This window comes from Salvia hispanica, unplaced genomic scaffold, assembly GCF_023119035.1.
Source record: "Salvia hispanica cultivar TCC Black 2014 unplaced genomic scaffold, UniMelb_Shisp_WGS_1.0 HiC_scaffold_1023, whole genome shotgun sequence".
Taxonomy (NCBI): Eukaryota; Viridiplantae; Streptophyta; class Magnoliopsida; order Lamiales; family Lamiaceae; genus Salvia; species Salvia hispanica.
This window is the reverse complement of record NW_025951276.1, coordinates 14,852-36,843: the sequence shown is the minus strand read 5'-3', so window position 1 is coordinate 36,843 and position 21,992 is coordinate 14,852. Positions and strand designations below refer to the sequence as shown.

Sequence of the window (21,992 nt, the reverse complement as noted above, 5' to 3'; positions counted from 1 at the left end):
AGGAAGGCAGAGTCGGCGCGGCAGAAGACGGTGGCGGAAGCCGACTTGCACGAGTCGCAGAGCTTCGCCGTTATCATTACCGTCTATTCTTGACGGTTCCGTCAAGTTGGGACCGATTCGGGTTAGAGTTAATTTGTGAGGGACCAAATAATTAAAAAGATAATGTTGGGGACCAAATTGGTAAAACAGCCATATGTGTGGGACCATTTTTGGCCTTAACTCATTATTAAATCCCAATGTCTACATGCTATGGTAAGAGAAACAATTGACAAGCATGTGCATCAAAATACTGTGAACAAGATGTGCTACAAGGATAAAAGAAAGAAATAACAGCACATCTGCAATTAATTAGAACCTGGCAGACATCCTTCCGTCTGTTAAACTTCCCAAAATAACGCAATATGATATTCAGATGTTGCACTCTCAACGCCTCTCCTGACCTGCAAGCAGAATGATATGTTATACTTGTGCTTTTGTTTGGTTTAAGGTGAGGTGAACATTCACTTAATGAGCATAGCCGAGGGAATGCTTCCCATCATGACACCCCAATTTGGTCGAACTTAGTGCTCAAAATACATAAAGAGGTAAACCAAATATTCATGATAAACATGGAGAAAAATTCACATTCCCCGCAGTATCTTAGCGTATCAGATGAAAAAAGATTTATGTGAATATTGTAAATCACCGGCACAGTAATTAGCTAAGGATATTCTCATAAACATGTTAACACTGACAAATCAGTCTATAGTTCAAATTGAGCATAGAAAATCGTTTGGGAGTAAATACCTAGTTCTAAAAATACAAGACTAACTCTTAATTTTTCGAATTTCAGCTTCATAATACCAACAAACAATAATAAATATTGGCAGATATCAAGGAAAGAAACAATTCTGCGGCTATGGACAGCTGCTATACATTTAGTTGCCCAAAAAAGGTTTTTTTAAGAAGAAAACAGAAACGATAAGAAACAAACACCTTAAGAGAGCAGACTCCAAATCAGAAGAATCTTGAATATCGCGAATTGCAGATTCTGTTGTTTCCTTGGATACTTTTCTGAGTGATTTGGTCCGAACTTGAGGATGTACTGAAGCATCATTAGAACAAATTGGATTGGCAATACGCACCGGCGTAGTGGCTGCAATCTGGCTGGAATTATTGATGGTTGAATTGAAACGAAATACAGGTTGAAAGCCGTGTCCCAACACCGAGGACAACTCCATCGCAATGAGATGATGTGATGGAGTATGGACAATCTATATCTATATTATATCTATATCTATATCTATACTAATTTAAAGTGCCAATTGGGTGAAAGAAATGTATATTTTTTTATTTCGTTAAAAATTGAGCCAAAAAACCTTATAGTTTTTCAATAAATACCAACCACCATTTCTTGGTTTCCAAGTTCATTTCAGTCTCATCTCCACCAATTTTTCTACTGTGTCTTCGTCACTCCCATCTTACTAAGAAGGCATCTGTTAGCTTGCAAAAAGATAAACAATGAGGAAATATTAATTTGATAAACATGACATTAGCAATTGTTTTATTTCGCAAGGAAAACAGTGCGCATACTGCAGTCAACCAGTTGAAGAATTGCACATTCAAGAAGCCTATAGTATTTCGCGACATTGAAGACAACAAAAACTATAAGCATTAAGCAAAGAGGAAGCTGATGAAGAAGTCATTCTTGATATGTGAAAGCCGAAAAGAATATACTTACAACATCTTCAGACTTGAACATTTGCATAAAGGCAGACAATAGACGATAAAGAAGTTGATTTTGTTACAATGCCAATCCCTATATCTTGAGTAAGGAAATTGCCAAATTCAGCTTGAACCCATAAAATAAAGAAGGAATTGAAAAAGGATAAAATTTACATTTTGGCAGAAATTTGTAGCCTAACTAATTTTATTAAAGTTCAAATTCTAGGTCAACTGGATTAGGCATTGTCATTTACCAGAAATCGAACTGAATATACAATAAAACCAACAACTAATAATAGGCATGCCAAAATCGAACTGAATATACAATAAAAGTTTACATTTTGAAACGGCACCTGGTAAGCGGAGAACGGAAGGAGAAGCTAAGAGGGTTTGCTGGTTAAGGTCGGTGGAATCGGAGAAGTCTCAGCAATGGTCGGAGACTCGGAGCAGTGATGTAGGCGAATTAGTGAGAGATGAGGAGAGGGAGTGGATACTCTGCTGTGGATTAAACACAGAGGGTGCTGTGGAGTGAAACACTGTCGTTAACGCAAATATGAGATTCCTACTTTTACTTCTTTCTATCCTTAAATATTTTATTCATTTCCAATGGTGCTACAGTGTTTTATTCCTATATCTCTTACTATTAATTTTTTCTTTCGCCTTTTTTGTTTTTCTTTCTTTCGTTGATTAAAAATTTAGTTAGTGATTTTCTTTATAGATAACATTGCTACTATTTTATTTTTCTATTTGTAAAATATAGCGTAACTCATTATTTTTGTATTCGCTCATAACTTATTTAATACGGTACATAAGTTCAAAATTTATCAAATCTTGCAAAAAAATTTAAATAGTTCTATCACATTGATATGAATAATGACGAGAAATCGCCGGATAAAAGAGGTCCGTTCGCGGAAGGAATTCCGTTGAGCAACCGATGAACAAAGATTGAAAAAAGTAAATTGCAGAAAAGTAAAATACCATAAAAGATAATTGTATTTTTTCAATAATTAATTCAAAAGATAGCAAAGACTCCTATTTATAATACTCCCTAATACCCTAACTAGATCAAGAAATATTATGTAGATATAGTCGTCGTATTAAACTGTGTGATTGATCTTGCAAAATTTATAAATTATTTAATATAATTATTAATAGAACTATACTTTAAAAGACATAAAATTATCATGGTCTACACGTAAGTTATCAAAACTATCAATTGAACTTTATATAGTACAATCTTGAAAAATATGGTATTCCTTCCATCCTATAATAAATGTCACGCTTTCTTTTTTAATTTGTTCCATAAAAGATGTTACATTCTTAGTTTGGAAAATTGTTTCCAACCACCAAAAACTGAGCAGCACGGGTGTGCTTGCAAATTTCTAACAACATTGCAAGCACATTTGTTAGCAAAAACTAAAATAACTGAGCATTTTCTGAGCACATCTACGTAGCCACAAAATATGTAAAATGATAAATATAACAAAGTGATTCACTTGGATTTTACATGAATTTAGAGGGTAGTTTTACTTGGTTTTGATCATATATTGTGTACTTTGAGACATGGTTATAGCTACTTCTCTATTATGTTGGTATTTTGACCATTTTGTAAAGAATATGTAGAAAAATGTACAAAATATATGGATGTGCAGCTGCTCAATATTTGAGACAGCTTTTCTAGAGATTTTGAAGTCTCGATTCGCATGTAATGCATACCATTCTCTTCGTCTTCGAAAGAGCTTCGCGTGGATATCTTAAACGTCTCAATCGGAGTTCGGTAGAAGAAGTTATGGCCGTTTTACCAAGACTGCGCAGAGCAGTGACATAGCTGGCGACCCGTCAGGTTTGTATGCAAACGAACCTGGCGACCCGCCAGCAAAACACGAAAAAAAACGCCGTAAGCAGCTGACGACTCGCCAGCTTCGACGCACACCCAACCTGGCGACCCGCCAGCTTCGTCGGACAGCTTATTTCGGGCCCAAAGTCAACCCTAGGTATATATATGCCTAGGAAACGCCTCCAAACACAACTTACACGCCTCCTACCCCAAAAATACTACTTTTTCACCTAGGAAGAAGAGAAGAACAAGCAGAGGACGAGTATTCATCGCAAGATTGAAGACGAGGCCTCCAATCCGCCCAATCCAATTCTAGGAGTTTCTACCTTTAGTTTTATTCTTGTTCAAACAATGTTTTTGAATATTTCTTTGACTTTTGTGATGAATATGAGTAGCTAAATCCTTCGAAGAATTCTACGGGGGAGATACAATGATTCTTATGTTTAATTGATTTCCTTTTTCTATGCCTTGGCTCATGTGGTTATTTTGATTTCTTCTGTGCTTATACATTTATTTGACTGATCACCTTATAAATGCATGTGGATTTTACTACAAGAACTGAGAAGTGAGTAGTTTAATTTGAAAGAGAAGAAATTGACGTCTTTGCCAATATAATCGAGAGATTTGAGCCTTTGAATGAAGCTAAGTATCTTAGGAGCTATTAGGAGTTGTTGCCTTAGTTCTAGGAAGGAGACTTCGGTTCTAAGTAGCAATCTACAAATTATATGCTTTGAGAAAAGATATAGTTTACCTTAGTGATAGCTTAATAACCCTTGAGACCCTTTGTTAGCATAGTTTGGAAATTAGTTGAGCATATGATAGTTGTTATCGATCCCGTAGGATTCTACCTTTCTCATCTTTGATCTACATTCGTTTTCTTATTTGCTTTTAGTTCTTTAGTTGTTTTTAATTGTTTTTACCTTGCTTTTAAATAGATTTAGAAAACCCAAACTTTCCGATTCATCTAGATAGTAGTTGAGGTTGGTTCGTGGTAATTAGGTTGACACTCATTGTCTTTGTGGATACGATACTCTTTGCTTACTATTTGCTACATTAGCCCCGTACGCTTGTGGGTATACTTGTGTTAAAAATAAGTTGAGTCACAAAGCAATTCCAAGTACCATCAGTGGTGCTCGGAAGCAAATCCGGCGCGAATAGAGCGATAGAAAGAAGTAAAACAAAGCAACTTTATTTGGAATAAGCACAGTCGTTTTTATATTTTTATGAGCTCTATTAAATAATTACACTCTATTAAATAATTTATGTGCTTACAAAATAATTTTCCATTACTATATATTCCCTACGTCTCTGAAAATTTGTCTCATTTTTCTATTTTTGTCTGTCCTACAAAATTTGTCTCATTTCACTTTTGACCATTTTTTGGAGGGGACCTCATATTCCACTAACTCATTCTTAATCACATTTTATTATAAAACTAATATTAGGACTCTCCTTGCACTAACTTTTTCAACTCACTTTTTCATTACATTTCTTAAAACTCGTGTCGAATCAAATTGAGACAATATTTAAGGGACAGAGGGAGTATTTCTTAGAAAATTAAAATAGCAGCACTCTTGTTGATAAGAAAATTGGTAGGTTATAGTAATATGGGAAAGAAAGAAGAAAAAAAGATGAAAGAAAAAAATAACAAGAAAAAAAAGGAACAAAACAGTACTGTAGCACCTTTGGAAATGATCCACAGCAGAGGATCCACTCCCTTATGGTAAATTCTGAAATGAAGGATTCTTCTCAACATGTTGCAAATATCTTTTTTTCCCATTTCTTTTTTTAATTAAATTCCTCCTATTAAAAATATGACTATAACACAATAAAAAAAATAAGAGTTACATTTTACCATTTCGGTCCGTCCCATAATACGAGTCATCTTCCATTAACTCACTTCACTCACATTTTATTATAATAAAATCAATATAAAAAAGTGAATTTATATTCCATTAACTTTTCTAATAAACTATTTTTTACATTTCTTAAAATGCGTTAACATCAAATATGAGATTCTTATTAGAGAACGGATAAAGTAATTAACAATACATACTAAATTAATTGCATTAACTTTTATTATTAAATAATTTTTTAGGCAATACTCATTTTCACAAGCTATTAGAAACAGTGTGCAATTTTTTTATTTTGTAACATTTCTTTTATTTTTTAATAAAAATATACCTACAAAATTCAATTAAATTTATCGGTTAAATTACAAAGTTTATAATTTAAGGAATATATTAAAAAGGAATAGTTCAATTTTTAACCGACTGGAAATGATTATGTTTAAAATTTTTATTCTTTAGACAGAGTCCATCAATTATTTTAGATAATTCACAAATTGTTTACTATACTGCGGTAAATAGGTAGATGCTACGACTAATGAATTGATTTATTATTCGATCAATTAATGAATATTAGTATTAATTGAACTAAATTAACGTTAGTGTTTGTTTGTTTCATGTTGATGCACCGATGACAAAACTATAAATTTGTGTTTGTGTGTTGGATATTTAACAAATAATTTATCGTATCATAATTGCAAAGGAAAAAAAAAAGTCTTCTATTATACTTTTAATAGCTACTCCATGTAAAAAGTTGCCCTGCCCCACTGAATATTTAATCAAAATAAGAAATAGTAAAAATTAAAAAATAGGAGCATTAGAAGTGGAGCCCGCGTTTAAAATCCTACCGTCCTGCTGCATTTCATAGGATAGTGGTTGCGTTTAACCACAGCGCAGCACCTGCTATGTTATTTAACACAAAAGAGAATCATTCCCCATTTTATACATGTGTTTATAGTGAATATATGTCTTTATTATATATCTCTCGTAAAAAGTCTTCAATCTTTTCTTGCTGCTTGTCGGTTCGAACTTTTTTTATTTATATGAAAAAGTTCTGTTAAAGCTGATGTCTGTGTAGCGTATTTTATCTCTATGTATGTATTTATTTATGCATATGCATTTTATTTTGTGTACTAATATAATAGATGGGTGGAAGATATAGACATACTATGATTTATGGTTCTATGAACTCCCGTTATTATTATATATCTTCCATTATTAACACACGATAAATACATATAAAGCGAATATATAGCTTTATTAGAAAATATATTATAAATTTATAATTAACTCGATTCAAAATCAACTTATGACACCACATTTCTAGTTAACACATTTTTTGAAATGGAAACATAATTATTTCTAATTTATTGAATGTCTTACTTTATTCCTTATGAATTCAACTCACTAAATAAAAACGTACTTGTGCCGAATAGAAAATTTAGGATTTATATTCTTTAAAAGCATAAATTATTTGCGTTGGGGCTAGTTTACTTGCCACAATTCGAACTCAACAATGGGTAGATGGGGAACCATTGACGATCCTCTTAAAAATTTGAAAAAAAAAACATATGTGAATAGATTAATCTCATAATCTATCAATTATATCATACTTCTAATTTATTTGTTTTGTACAAATCCTCTATTGTGCAAAGGTATTCAAATCCCACCAATTGATATCAGAACAAATTTTTGGCTCTAATTATGTGGATTACTTTCATGTTATATGAATTGTTTGATTGCATTGTTCGTTACATGTTTTAATTACTTTAGGTACGAATGAACGAATCCCCTGGGATGAGTTGGAAAATAATTCCTAACACACGTCATCAATATTTGTGATTCCTTTTCTTAACCCATTCGCCGTATTCATGTTTGTATAATATTAAATCGTGAATTGGGTTTTGGGATCAACTCGGGATGTTGTCTTGGCCGTGTGGGAGCGGTGCGACGGAAAAAAAGGGGGAGAGCTAGCGACACGGCAGCGGCGACAGTTCCAGCTGCGTAGAGGTAACAGCGCAGCAGCGCCGGCGGCTGCGGAGACGGCGTGAGAAACACCATGGCAGCAGCTGTCGTTGAAGGCGGCACCATGGGCGACTCCACAGGCAAGCTGTGACGCCGGGCAGGCGATCAGCGAGCAGAGGCAAGCAGCGCCGGCGGAGCGACGTCGACGCAGCAGCGTCGAAGGCGTCAGGCTGGGCGAGCTCGCGAGACGAGTGGGAGCCCAGCGGCAGCTGCGATTGGGAGTACGGCGACGCAAGATTAGGGTTTTCCTATGCGTGACGTCGCTTTGTCTCGTCTCTCTCTCTCGACTTCGCTTTCCAAATTTAAATTATGGTTTCCTAACTCTTGTAATTAATTTGGAAATACTTCAAGATTAATTTAGAAATTAGATTTGAATATATCTTTTGTGGATTTTATATATTATATGAGATTTAGTTATGAATTAAATCATGGATTAATTAGTTTTTTTTTCTTATTTTATGGATTTATATGAATTTAATTTCTAGATGAAACCTAGTTGAATTTGGAAAGTGACCATCTAATTTTTATTAATATCCTATAGATTAATATGGATTTATCACCAGACAAAATCTAATTGGATTTAGATTATGATAATACTAGGTAAGTAACATTTGTTTTTTTTCCCTTTTCTTTGTTAATTAATTTTCCTTGAAAAGATATGTATTGTTGGATCATGTCTATGTTGAGAAATGAGAATCAAGATGTTTCTTGCTCTTTTACTTCCAAACTTGCCCTTATCTGGTATTTTTTGGTTCATGTTGCTATTATGACACCATTCAATATTGTTGCTTTTCTTTTACGTTCTCTTCCAAGTTGGAAAATTAAATTATTGGGCAAATGCAACATAAAATTGGAAGATGGAGTACATCGATTCTGAGGGACATTATGTGGTTAAGGGAAAGTCATTTAATCATAACGTATATCTCGCTTCAACTAGAGTGGAAGAATTCAATCTCAAAGTCGGTATAGGACGCAGCAAATGGATGACAACAAAGGCATGACAGATACCTGTCATATGTGTATAATAGCAATTAGCATAAGACTTTTTAATCAAAATGTACAATTAGCATGAACCAAATCTAGAACCAGCATAGGAATCTAGGAATACCAAATTGTACGTGGTATTTATCATTACATATCATATTTTATTACTAAGCATTAATAACAACATTTTATTAAAAAAAAACAATGTATAAAAGTGAAATTTATATCCTAGTAGTAATTTTGTTTGTTTTACTCCATTTTATAGACAATGAAGAATATTAATCTTTAAAGACTTGAATTATATTATTACTTTTCAATCTTCAAATATAAATGTTGCCTCCATAAACAATTAATATTTCTTTCTTCATTTTAGATTGTTTCCAAAAATTAATTCCCTTGTATTTTTAATAAATTGTGAATTAACATATTTTTTTATGGGATTAACAAAAATAGAAAAGTAGTATAAGAAAAATAAAATGATTTAATTTGGGTATAGAACGAAAATATTTTCATTCAAATGCGTCCATAAAAATTAATCTTTTTATAACACAACCCACATTTTTTCTCATCTACTAGTTTCTCTCCTATTTATCACCCTTAATCACTAATTATATAGTTCTAAAAATTTCAATACATTACACTAATAATCTAGATTCTTTTTTTCTTGTTCTCCAGCATGTATTACCAATTGCTCCTTCAATCCCATAATAAAAGTCACATTTTGTCATTTCAGTTCGTCTTATAATAAGAGTCCTATATCACTTTTACCATAAATAGTACTCCCTCCGTCACCAAAGAATATAGTACATTTTAGATTCGGCACGAGTTTTAATGTAAAATTGATAAAGTAAGAGAGGTAATTAGAAAAAATAATTAAAATATTGTTAGTGGAGAATAAGTCTCACGTCATTAGTGAGAAAAAAAGTTTCCAAACTTAGAAAGTGCATATTCTTATGGGACAGACTAAAAAGGAAAGAATGCATATTTTTGTAGAACGGAGGAAGTAGTAAATAGGTTTTATATTCCACTAACTCACTTCACTACCATTTTATTATATAATTAATATAAAAAATGAGCTTCATATTACATAAATTTTTTTAACTCACTATTATTTACATTTCTTAAAACTTTTGTCCACACTAAATATGACTTCTATTATAAGATGGTGGGAGTCTACTAAAAGTCCGATGTCCTTGCTAAATCTTAATAGTCCAATAAATCCCAATGTGATTCTTAAACTACTTTCAGAAAATCGGTGAAGCAACAAAAATATATGCCCTACGTTCCACTTTAGAAGTCTCGGTTTATTATTTTTGGGTGTTCCACTTTAGAAATCCCGGTTGGAATATTTCATAAATGATATTAAGCCCCACATTCCACTAACCTTTTTCTACTCACATTTTATTATAAAACTAATATAAAAAAGTAGGACCCACATTCCACTATCTTTTTTCATAACTGAAACTTTTAAAATGGGGAAGGAGTAATTTATACTACTAGTATATAGTATTAAATTTATGTTATTTACAATATAACTATTAATATTGATGGAGTACTAGTAAACAAAGCACTTAATTTATTTCATTAATATTTCCTCCATACTGACCTTTTTCTTAGATGAAATTTATTTCATTAATATTTCCTCCATACTGACCTTTTTCTTAGATGAAATGAGATTTGTAACGTTATTTTATATGTTAAATAAAAAGAATAAAATAAAAACAGAGGATAACATATTTAGAAAATAAAATGATTTTTATTTTTAATACTTCTTCCGTTCTATAGTAATGGAGACGTTTCTTTTCGACACGAAGATTGTGTTAGGTAAATTAAGTAAATGGAAAGTACCGTGGAAAATGGAAAAGGTAAAGAGATTGAAAAAGGTAAAAAGATGAAGAGAAAATAAAGTAAGGGAGAGTAAAGTAAGTGTGGAAAAATGTGTTGACTTTTATTAAAAAAGAAAATAATTCTATTACTATGAAACATACCAACATGACAAAATAACTCTATTACTATGAAACAAAATAACTCTATTACTATGAAATGGAGGAAGTAATAAGTTATTTTTGTCTGGATAAATTTTAAAAGAGGGATCATCTTTTTAGGTCCACGAACTTTACCAAAGTATCATTTTAGACCGTGAACTTTGAAAATATCATTTTAGGTCCACCAACTACAAGTTAATATCATTTGAGGTATTTTGAACTTTTTCCGGACAAAAATGCCCTTAAGACATTCAAATGTTAATTTGGACAATTCTTTCACCACTCATCTTGAGTCGGAGACCTAGAGTTCAACAATTTTTTACGACAAATTTTTATATTTAAATTCAATATGGATGTTAATTCATCTCTATTCAGAAATCCATATAAATAATACTCCGAATGACATTCCAAATTAATAGCTATCTAATTTCAAAACAAATAAACTAAGTATAATTCACAAATTACCTATAGTAAGTTTTTAAAATGCAGTTTAGATTTAAAAAATAAAATAAAGTATCAAGTCCCAATTCACTATCCTAAATAATTAGTCATCTAATAATTGAAAAATTAACGCATTTTCTACGACAAATTTTAATTATAGTATTTAAATTCAATTTGGTGGTAATTGAATTAAATAGTATTAAAAAAAATTATTGGACTCTAGACCTTTGACTTAGGGCCTGTTTTGTAGCCTTGATTGGGCTGGATTATATGATTTATCCACAGAAATCACCCTGTTTTGTACACTTGATTAATAATCCGCATGACCCGGGAGAAAAGGCATTGACCCGCTTTTTTTAACTGTTCCTAATGGATATATGCATGTTTAAAATCCACCAAAATTAAATGGATTAAAAACCCATCTTGGAATTCGTAGCACAACTAATGCACAATATTCCATATTTATCCTTCTATTTTGCCCTTACAAAATCAGTTCAAATTTTCAATTGCAAATTGAAAAATAATTTGGGTACCTCTTCCTCCGCCAAAATCTGTCGAAGAAACGTAAGCTTTTACCTTTCATCCGTTCAAATTTTCAATTGCAAATTGAAAAATAATTTGGGTACCTCTTCCGCCGCCAAAATCTGCCGAAGAAACGGAAGGTCAAATAGTAATTGACGAAGCTGTATCATGAGGCTTTATCTGGTGTAATTGACAACAAGCTCCGACAAACCCTCGCTGCAAGCCAAACACTCTTTCTGTCTCTCTCAAAGCCAGCCGCCATCTCTGTCTCTCTCAGGTATAGCAACCGGCCATTATATGTGATGCATATTTTGCAATTGGTTATAGGCGTTTGATTGTTTGAGAATAAAAATCTTGTCATAATTACTTGTTTGAGGTTGAATTTACTGCTTCCTAGCTTATACAAGAGGTTAAAATATGTCCTATGAGCATGGTAATTTATTGTTTGAGATTTGAAAATAAATTATGCACGATGCCTCTTTCTGAATTGAGAGCCTTTAACTTTGCAAGTAGGTAGTAGCTTTTAATTTAGAAGCTCATATAGAAACACTTGTTTTGAATGAATGGATATTCATTTGGGATATGAAATATGAATGAGGGCATCCATGTATATATAACATGTCTTAATCGGATGAAATATTTGATAAACCAATGCATATTTACTTATTTATATACTTGTCTGAGGTTGAATTTATTTGTTCCTGGCTTCTCCAGGAGTTTAAATTATGTCGCTCTGAGCATGAAATTCAATATTTGGGCTACCCACTTGAGGTTTAGTTCATTTGTTTATATCTATGTATGTTGTTTTGGTGACTCAAGCATTTTACTCTATTAGCATTTGCATAGTAAGTTGAATTAGTGTGGTTCTCAGATCAGCACATGGCGAGCCGTGTTTCTACGCCTGCAATTCTGCTTCAAATGATGGAGGATGTGCTCCAAAATCATCATCTTGACTTGGTGTCTGTAATTTTGATATATCTATCCAACAAGAGACAAGGTCGACGGATTGGACAGAGAAACATACGGGCGGCATATGGACATCTTATGAGGATCCCTGAGCAGGTCAGACGCAAGAATCGGCTGTTTGGGGTGACTGATGTGTCATGTTTGGATAATCTTCGTATGGATAGAAATGCCTTCGGTAGATTATGCCAAATTATTAAGCAATCAGGGGATTTAGTGGATGGAAGATTTGTGACTGTCGAGGAACAAGTCGCCATGTTCTTGGGGATTCTTGCACACCACAAGAAGAATCGTGTCGTACGGTTCGATTTCTGGAGGTCTTCATACACAGTGTCACGCTATGTACACCGTGTATTACGAGCCATTCTCCGCTTGCAGGGCGTACTAATGGTCCACCCAATACCCATTCCGAATGACTGCGACGACAATAGATGGAAGTGGTTTAAGGTAAAAAAAATACATAAAAAACTGTCCCCTATGTTTGTATTAATATCAATACTTATTTGTGTAATTTACAGTTGAATAATATCATTTGTGGGCATATTATATTGATGGGAGTTACTATCGGATGACCTCTTAGGGCTGTCTAGGGGCACTAGATGGGACCTACATCAATGTTCAAGTAGCAAATGATGCGAAGCCAAGATACCGTTCGAGGAAAGGACAAATTTGCACAAACACATTAGCAGTGTGCGATCACTATCTGAACTTTGTATATGTGCTACCGGGGTGGGAAGGGTCTGCAGGTGATGCTCGAGTGCTACGTGATGCTATGAACAGGGTTAATGGACTAAGGGTCCCTCAAGGTGTCTTTGATTTTAGTTGATTATCTTGTTACAGTTGTTGTATATGTATTATTAATCTGGATTTTTGTAAAAACCATGCAGGGAATTACTATTTATGCGATAACGGTTATGCAAATTCTGAGGGATTTCTTACCCCTTACAAAGGTGTGCGTTATCATTTGAAGGAATGGGGACCCGGAACTGAGGCTCCACAAAATCCTCGTGAATTGTTCAATTTGCGTCACACACGTGCACGTAATGTTATAGAACGTGCTTTTGCAGTGATCAAGATGCGGTGGGGCATTCTCAGAAGTGCATCATATTACCCTGTGAAGACTCAAATTAGACTAATTATGGCATGCTTTTTATTACATAACTATGTTAGATCCGCCATGCCTGACGATCCTATTGAATTGGAGATGAATGGAGGGGATGGGGCTGAAATTATAGATGAAGGTGTTAACACTGAATTCGTTGATGGAGTTGAACCATCAACAGAATGGAATGTGATGCGGGACACTTTGGCTGAATCAATGTGGAATACGGTACGTCATGCCATTTAAATGCAAATAATTGATTCTCAAAACTTGATGTACTCTTCATAATCTTGTGATTTGTTTCATGCTTGATATATCCAGTACCAAGAGCACGGCTACTGAGATTGAGAAGCTGATTTATGGAGATCAATGAATGCAAAAAATGTACTTGGATTGGAATCGTCGAAGCATTGATACTTCTGTTATTTTTGCAAAGTTTGTTTTGTACTAGTCAAGCAAAAGCACTTTAGCATAATGCAGACTCTAGTGTTTAACTAAAGTGTATGCTTAGATTATCTTAACTTCCAAACGGAGACATAAATTAAGCTTTGTATTTTGTAGGTGCAATTTCTCTTTTGGGTTATAAATATTTGTTTTGAATTGGATAGTATATGATTTAACAATGAAGACATATGTTACAGTTTGTCATTTTTTGTTGCACTGCCTCTTTTTGGTTTTGGTTTACGAAAACTGGTTGTGAATTGGAGAATAATATAACTTATAAATGGAGACATTTTAAGATTTGTAGTATTATTTTTTTTTTAAATTGATTTCAATCAAAATTTAACAATCACGAATTTAAACTGATATTATATTTAACTTACTAACATTAAATAACTTAAGTAATAGTACTATATTACTATCTAATTAAAAGTAATACGTATAACTTAGATATTTTGGGTTTTTCACATTGTTTATTCACAAAAAACATTTCACATAGAATATGTTTGTTGAAATGCCTCTAAGATATATTTACATACAAGTACATTTATTTTAATTTTTAGCAACTTACTCTTTTTTCTAAATCTCCCACTTCAGTTAATGCTATGATTGATCAGTGGAATTTAAAGAGTAATATGGATTTAAGACGCTATATATAAGGAGACATAAGTTAAGATTTGTAATTGTTAGTTGAGGAGATGACACAAAACAAAGCCCACATGATATCATATACCAAAAAAAGTGGGTGTACATCACTAGGAGATCTATCGTCTAATCCATAGATAACTAAGTACTAATAAACTTCCATTTACCAAAGCATTAACAAAAGCAAGAACACAACAGAGAACCGAAGAAGGATAATGGGCATTACATGCAAAAAATGACTACCAATATAGATAATAATTCCTTCGGTTCATGCTTCAACCTCCACTGCAACTACGGAGCTGTTTTTCGACTGGTTGGGAGGGGGCTCCAAGATGCACATGAACTACCATTTGGGGACGCCTGTGGTAAGCGCCTAACTGGAGATGGATATCGCCGGCGAGGGCGGTTCTCGATCTTGTTCTTGAGACCATCAAAACGTGGGGCATGGGTCATCACGTTCGTGGTGGATTCACGGTCTAGTGAGTTATTCACACCATCTCCTAATTCCAGATCGTCGTTGAATAACTTTCGTTTTGCCTTCCAAGACCCTCCAAACAGCGGAGAGTTTACCTCCTCCAAGTCCTCCACAACTTCAGTTTTCTTGGTTGGGCTATGATTCACATATGCAGTAGAGTTCGAGATGACCACAACATCTGGCTCATTCTCAACCTGCACATTAGATAACTTGAACAGGGATACGAGTCTAGAGAATTCTGGCTCGTCTCTATGATAGTACGCACCTGCAAATGGATTTTGCTGCACAGATTGGAAAAGTTATTGCACTTGCTCGCTCTACAATAATGCACTACTTGAAAAATAGTTAAATGTGCAAATTTTTATGTATTAAATAATGGAAAGTGAACCTGAAAGATCTTATTCCAGACTACATCATTGGCTCTGATGATTTTGTGGCTCAAGTCCCAGATAATGTCTGGGGTGTCAAGGATCTCCTTGAACGTTCGAAATCGTCTTTCGAGGAGCTTCACACGTTGGTGAATCTCAGTGAGAGTAAAATTACTGCCCAACTCCCTATAAAAGAGATCGCTAGCTTCGATAATAGCCCATCCAGGTATCACGTCCCCAATCCAAGGATCACGTCGTCGCAGACGTATTATCGCGGACAGCAGCTTGTCGTCGACTTCAGCTGACCAACTTCCTTTGTAGAAAAACGCATCTTGCTTTGGAATATTCATAGACATTTTCAAGGATGATTTTTTGAGGGAATGCCTGGATACGTGCTCAAGTCTCATCTATTTATACATGAAGATCCATCTAATAGGTGTGATAAATATCGCCGACTACTATTTGAACCATAACACTGTTAGCTTTAAATACTTGTGAAATTAGTTTCTGCAACCTCTTCAACATCCTCATGAGCTCATAGTTGACAGAGACTGAGATTTAATGCAGTAGGATTGAGGCTCCATGCTCTTTTCACCACCTCAACACGTTAGAATTAGTCTTCAAGGCATTAGTAAATACCGCCGACTACTATTCGAACCACCAATTGTAACATTATTAATGCTTGGATCCAAACTACTCCTGATATTTCACAAATGAGCTACTTAATTCACCCCATCCACTTCTGAAAAAGGTGTTTCATGAGCTGTTACACACCACATATTAAATGCAAACTTCAAATACGTGTTTTTAGTTGAAGAGTCCAGATCCTCTCCTTCAAAATAATCACTTCCATGTTCGTAAGAGGACCTTGGTGAAAGAATTTCTCCTCCGCAAACATCAATTCTCCGAATAATATTTTGCTCGTCCTGACTACGCACATCTGACTATTAGTTCTTCTGCAGATTCGTGGATGTTTGATCATTGCAATAAGCCAAGCTTCCTCAAGAGCTTCTCTTTGACAAATAACAAATATAGACTGGTAAGTCTCCTGACCATCTTTTGCATCCATTGAGATTATCTTTTTCTGAGTTAGACTTATAATTTACAATTCAAGCTCATATAAATATGTCAACTGTCTTGTCATTTACGAAAACTCTGTCCTGAATGGGTGAACAAGCATGGGGTTGAGCTTCCATATGATGTGTCATGGACCGTGAGACTCTTGAAAGTTGGTAGTTGGGCGAAGCATGGTTGGAAGGCCATTGTTCAAAAAAACATTTTGAAGGTAGGGAATCGGTGCAACTTCCAGATGATTGATCATCGGGTCGTCCAGTTCTATTTCTTCAATGAACACTGAGTTTGGCTCCATCCAAGGTACTTCAATGGCTTAAAATGTTTAATTTTGTTTTCAGTTGATGTTGTGGTTGACATATACTTAATCGTCTACTACTATGTCTAAATCAACTCATGTCTTAGTATAGATCTTTTTCCCTTGCTGTCAGTTAACTAAGCATGCTTAAAAAACTTATGGTTGCATCTATAGATCCACTAGTATGTAGTATAAATCAACTCATGTCTTAGTAGTTATCTTTTTCCCTTTCTGTCATTTAACTAAGAACGTTTAAAAAAAATTTGATTGATGGTTTGTAGTGCAGTGAATAAGCTATTTTCTTGTTTGGTGAAAGAGAGTGTTTTAATTATAATTTAGTTCATTTAATCTTGTACAGATATCTACTTTAGACAATCAATGCACACCAAATAATTTACATTAGTGACTCATATGGATAATGATGCCATTTAAGTCTACCAAAATATACATCAGTAGATCAAAAGATGGGGAGTAGTGGCATCCATCACACCAAAAAGGATGGCCTACTACATAATTTGATCATGAATGACAAATTCCCCTACACTATGGGGAGTAGCGGCATCCATCACACCAAAAAGGATGGCCAACTACATAATTTGATCATGAATTACAAATTCCCTTGGGTTAGCCTTTATATCAGTACCTGGAAATTCTCGGCGCATTTCGGCTTCAATTTTTTGATGGTAACCGCCCCGAAATCCATTATCAGCCTTCCATCCGCGAGCAATAAGATCTTTCAACGTACCTAGGAGAAACACCTCCTCTCTTTCATTCCATGTTCGACGACTCCGATCAGCCTTCGATTGCCTCCGTGTTTGACCATGAGTTTCTCCTGCAATGTTAGAAATCTATAAAGGAGGTTCTGATAGAAAAAAAAAGGTAACATCGAACTAGACAACACATGGTGATAGAAAAGCTAGGAAATTGTAGACACCTGCTCGTCCGTTCCCCAGTGGTGGGCGTCTGTATCCCAGTGGTGGGCGTCCGTTCCCCAGTGGCTGACCAACATTTGATCTGAGAGAATGAGCCATCTTCGAGCTACGTCAAGAATGCAAGGACACAAACAATTAGAACCACCTTCTTCAAACTCAAAATAATAATTTAGATGCTAGTTACCTTGGCAATTGCAGATATGATCAAGATGAGTGTGATAATATGGAGCTCGAATTGGGTATATAAAGAATGCAGTGGCTAGGTATTCAGCAAAAAAAAGAGAGGGAGAAAAGAAGGATGAGGCGGGACGTGAAATAAAATTTGGGGGGAAGAAAAGAAATTTATGGTGGGAATGCCAAATAAAATTTGGGGGAAGAAGAATACGGTGAAAATGTGAAAAAAAAAAATTGGGGGCAACCTTGTCTAGTCAAATTTTAGTCCACTTTCAATCATATACACAAAACAAATGACTGGATTAACATGATACGAATCCCACTTAAAAAACACTAGACTAAATTTTAAATAATCATGACAAATCCACTTATATAATCCACACTAAAGTCCTATCCCACATAATCCTGTCAAGGCTACAAAACAGGCCCTTAATGTCTAGTTTGTTCGTGTTATGCATTAATAGGGATACTAGGATGATTCAGATTCAAATACAAGAGACAACAAGAGGGATACTAGGATGATTCAGATTCAAATACAAGAGACAACAAGAAATTTTGAATTGCTTAACTTGATTAACTAAGATGACATAGCCTTTCGAGTTGGCAGCCGTCTTCTATCATTACAGAATAAAAAGAATGCTTATAATGTCACACGAACTTATTCGAAAGAATAACCAATACAAAAATGCAACTTGTACTGATTTAATTTATAACTTGTTAATTAAAATGTGAACTCCATGCTTAGGCTCTATCATCATGGTCATCTCTGGCTTATGGACATATTTTGGAGACAAGGTGAATGAGAAGTTGGAGATGATGAGAGCCATGAGGCACTTAAGCTCCACCATGGCCAGATATTGCCCGATGCACACGCGCTGTCCAAACCCGAAAGGCATGTAGCAACTCGGGTTCTTGCTAGCACCCGAGATTCCGTTTTGGAACCTCTCTGGCTTGAATTGCAGCGCATCCGGACCCCATATGTCAGGGTCCGTATGCAACGTGGTCACCATGGTCCACACGTTCACGCCCTTAGGCACGTGCACGCTCCCTATCTTCATGTCTTTCGCCAGCTCCCTACCTAGAGTTGGCGCCGACGGATACAACCTCATTGTCTCTTGAATCACCATATGTAGCTGCAAACATAAAAAATATAAATATCAAACTAGAATCTAATTAGTTTATATATATGCTAGTATCATGTATCTAACCTGATTCATCATACGAAGCATGTCTATGTCGGGGGCTTGCCCCCGACACACTTGCTCCACTTCTTCCCGAATGCGCGTTTGCCACTTGGGGTTCGAGGCTAACAACATTAAACACCAAGAAGCTGAAACGGCAGATGTCTCGAAGCCAGCAAAGTATATGTTTCTGCAGTTATCAACGATGAACTGATCCATCGCAGACGATGTTGAATAAGTCCCCTTTGCTCCTTCTACAAGAGTTTGCAGCAAATCCTTCTCGTATCCAGTCTCTTCTCTCTCCTTTACTACCTTCAGTATTGATGTCCGGATTTCCTTCTCCAAACTCCATATCTCCCTATTACTCTTTGTTGGAAGATGACTATACATACACACAAGAAATATTATTTTCTGCTTGCTCCATAATTAGTCATTATAATCATCAATCATACCTTAAGCCGGGAAGGCCGGCAGAGGTTAATTTCTTGGACACGAGTTTTTGGAGAGCCCCAAGCTTCAAGAAAATTAAATATCATGCCCTTTACTATAATTACTCCCAAAACAAGCTCTAGAAATAATATCCCCCGAAAATCTCTTCATGTAACTGTCGACAGCGATGTCAAGAACTCCACCGTTGTTGGCTTCGATTTCTTGCTTCCATGTATTCACTACTATGGTAGCCGATTCAGTGATTATGCTCATCATCCCCTGCATCACCATCCCTGACTTAGTACTACTAGTATTTTCTTGACCAAAAATAAATAAATACAAAAACTCTATCCATTCTAAATTATGATCTAGTAGTAATTTTAATAATAGTTAACGTCCATAAATCCCATAGTAGTTGAGTGTAACAAATTGACTAAGGAAAGTGGGTGTTTTCTCTATTTTACTTACTCTAACTTTGTCCATGAACAACTCGGGAGCCATGATCTTTCTTTGTCGTGCCCAAATCGCACCGTTGGATGACAAGATGCCCTGCCCAAGAAGAGGGCCAAATGTTTTTTGCTGGTAAGTTGGTTTTCCGAAGTCCTGCGACGTCGTTGTCGTGATCTCCTTCACCACATTCGGATCGCTCACGTATAGCACTTGCATACTTCCCAGAGAAAACATGAACATTTTACCTAAAAGAAAAAAAATGGTTAAATTTGCATGCATGAATACTAAAAAAGCTCCTTGTAGAATGACATGATCCTAATTCATATTCATACTGTATTGCTTCCTCCATAGCTCCAAAAATGGGAATACGGAGGCGGCGTTGTGGAGGGCTGGCGCCCCAGACTCAGTTGCAGCATTGGCGGCGGCGGCCCTGGATTTCTTGATCTCGAGGATGTTGCCGAGGAGGATTTTTGGTGGAGGGCCGTTGATTCTTTGTTTCTTCAACACTTTTTGTATCTTAGTAGGCTTTGCCACCAGAGAAACGTAGAGATGGGCAATGAATCCGAGCACCAGAGCAACAATTGTAGAGACAAACATCTTAATTTGAAAAAAGAAAACAACAAATTATAGGAATATATAGACATTGTTTCTTCAAAAAAATCGTCATCATTTACTAGTAGTCTTTTAAATGTTATATTAGATGAATCCAAACGCAATTTCATGGTTTGAAATTTTCCACAGAAAAAATAAAAATTACTAATTCAAGATTTATGTACTCCGTGATACTTATGCACTTTATTAAAAAATATTTACCATTTCGATCATGGACTGACTACGTGAGAGTAATGGTGATATTCGGTTTTATTTTCTTCGATTTAATTGTTTGAGAAGCAAAACATTATTTGAATGAAATTCAATATACAATAGTTGGTTCTTTCTCTTTCACTGTCCTTAGAAATTAAACTTTTTTTTTTTATACCAAAAGTAACATATTTTCTGGAAATAACATCATTTTTATTTTATTCATTTTATTTTACTTTATTTTCTCCATTTATCTAAAAAATCAACATTATATAATATCATGTGTCAAAAATAAATACTCCCTCTGTTCCAAGATAAGTGACCACAAACTTTTCGGCACGAGATTTTAAGGAAATGAGGATTTTATTAGTAGAGTGGAAAGTGAATAAAGTAAGAGAGTTTAATAAAGTAGAGAGAAAAAGTAAGAAAGAAGGTACCAAAAAAAGAAATGAGTCACTTATCTTGGAACATCCCAAAAAAGAATGAGTCACTTATCTTGGGACGGAGAGAGTATTTCATATTTAGTGGAACTTAGTACTTCCTCATTTTACTTTAAATAAACCATTTTTCTTTTTTTAATATCTCATATTAAATTGACATATTTTTAAAAATAGAACTATTTCTTTTTGGGATGAGAGCATTAAGTACACTCATCCAAAATTTAATTCTAAGTGGAGGAGTCCAAAGTCATGGAGGAGCGAGCCATAAGAGCATCTCCAATGCAAATAGGCAAGTCATAGACCAGTCACTCTCTCTGTCCTGTCACGTCGGCGGCACTAAAAATCCACATGTCACATCAGATTTAGGCCAGACCATAGACCCATTGCATAATAAAAAAAAATTCAAAAAATACTATATTTATGAAATTAAAATTACGATTAAATTACGGATTAAATTTACGACACAGATACGGGAAAATTAATTCATTTCATTCAAAAAAATTACAAAGATTTAAAAAAAAAAATTACATGATTTTTTTTTTTTTTAAAAAAAGAGGCTTCACACACAGGCGGCAAAATACTTTCTACGTACTCCTTTAGTAGCCAAATCTCACACCCATTGGCTGTTGCTTGTGAGTCTCGCCGTCGCCACCGCCGCTGCCGCCACCTGGGAGTATCGGAGCCGTCGGAACCCCCCATCGTACTTTACGCGGTATCCCAGAATCAACCCGCATTTTGTCTCTTGAGCATCGAGTGAAGAAACATCTTCTCAGGTGGGGTCGGTGGCGGTCTTCCAATCTTGGAAGACCTTGTACACACGTCACTCACTCCGCGTTTTATTTACGCGAATAGAGAGTGTACTTGAGTGGGGCGAATG

The 21,992-nt window shown here is 35.0% G+C and overlaps 1 protein-coding gene, 2 long non-coding RNA genes and 1 pseudogene across 11 annotated transcripts; 1 reads left to right on the top strand and 3 right to left on the bottom strand.

Annotated features, from left to right (window-relative positions):
* Positions 1–253: 253 nt before the first annotated feature.
* LOC125197839 lies at positions 254–2,251 on the bottom strand. Of its 8 annotated transcripts, none has more exons than XR_007172254.1 (4): positions 2,058–2,251; positions 1,721–1,804; positions 976–1,482; positions 254–440 (listed from the first exon to the last, which is right to left on the bottom strand). It is a non-coding gene; the product is annotated as an uncharacterized LOC125197839 (long non-coding RNA). The 8 variants fall into 8 exon arrangements; XR_007172256.1 differs by having other exon boundaries at positions 976–1,475; XR_007172255.1 differs by having other exon boundaries at positions 255–440; positions 1,721–1,798.
* Positions 2,252–11,367: 9,116 nt separating this feature from the next.
* LOC125197835 lies at positions 11,368–14,017 on the top strand. Of its 2 annotated transcripts, XM_048096352.1 has the most exons (6): positions 11,368–11,622; positions 12,217–12,755; positions 12,889–13,114; positions 13,196–13,422; positions 13,513–13,638; positions 13,732–14,017. In XM_048096352.1, the coding sequence occupies exons 2-6, from the start codon at positions 12,225–12,227 to the stop codon at positions 13,750–13,752; spliced, it is 1,131 nt and encodes a 376-aa protein (XP_047952309.1). In that variant the 5' UTR covers positions 11,368–11,622; positions 12,217–12,224; the 3' UTR covers positions 13,753–14,017. The 2 variants fall into 2 exon arrangements, with proteins under 2 accessions (XP_047952309.1, XP_047952308.1); XM_048096351.1 differs by having other exon boundaries at positions 13,196–13,638.
* Positions 14,018–17,335: 3,318 nt separating this feature from the next.
* On the bottom strand, positions 17,336–17,943 carry LOC125197838. Its single transcript, XR_007172252.1, has 3 exons — positions 17,825–17,943; positions 17,643–17,746; positions 17,336–17,540 (listed from the first exon to the last, which is right to left on the bottom strand). It is a non-coding gene; the product is annotated as an uncharacterized LOC125197838 (long non-coding RNA).
* Positions 17,944–18,496: 553 nt separating this feature from the next.
* Positions 18,497–20,471, bottom strand: LOC125197836 (annotated as a pseudogene).
* Positions 20,472–21,992: the final 1,521 nt, after the last annotated feature.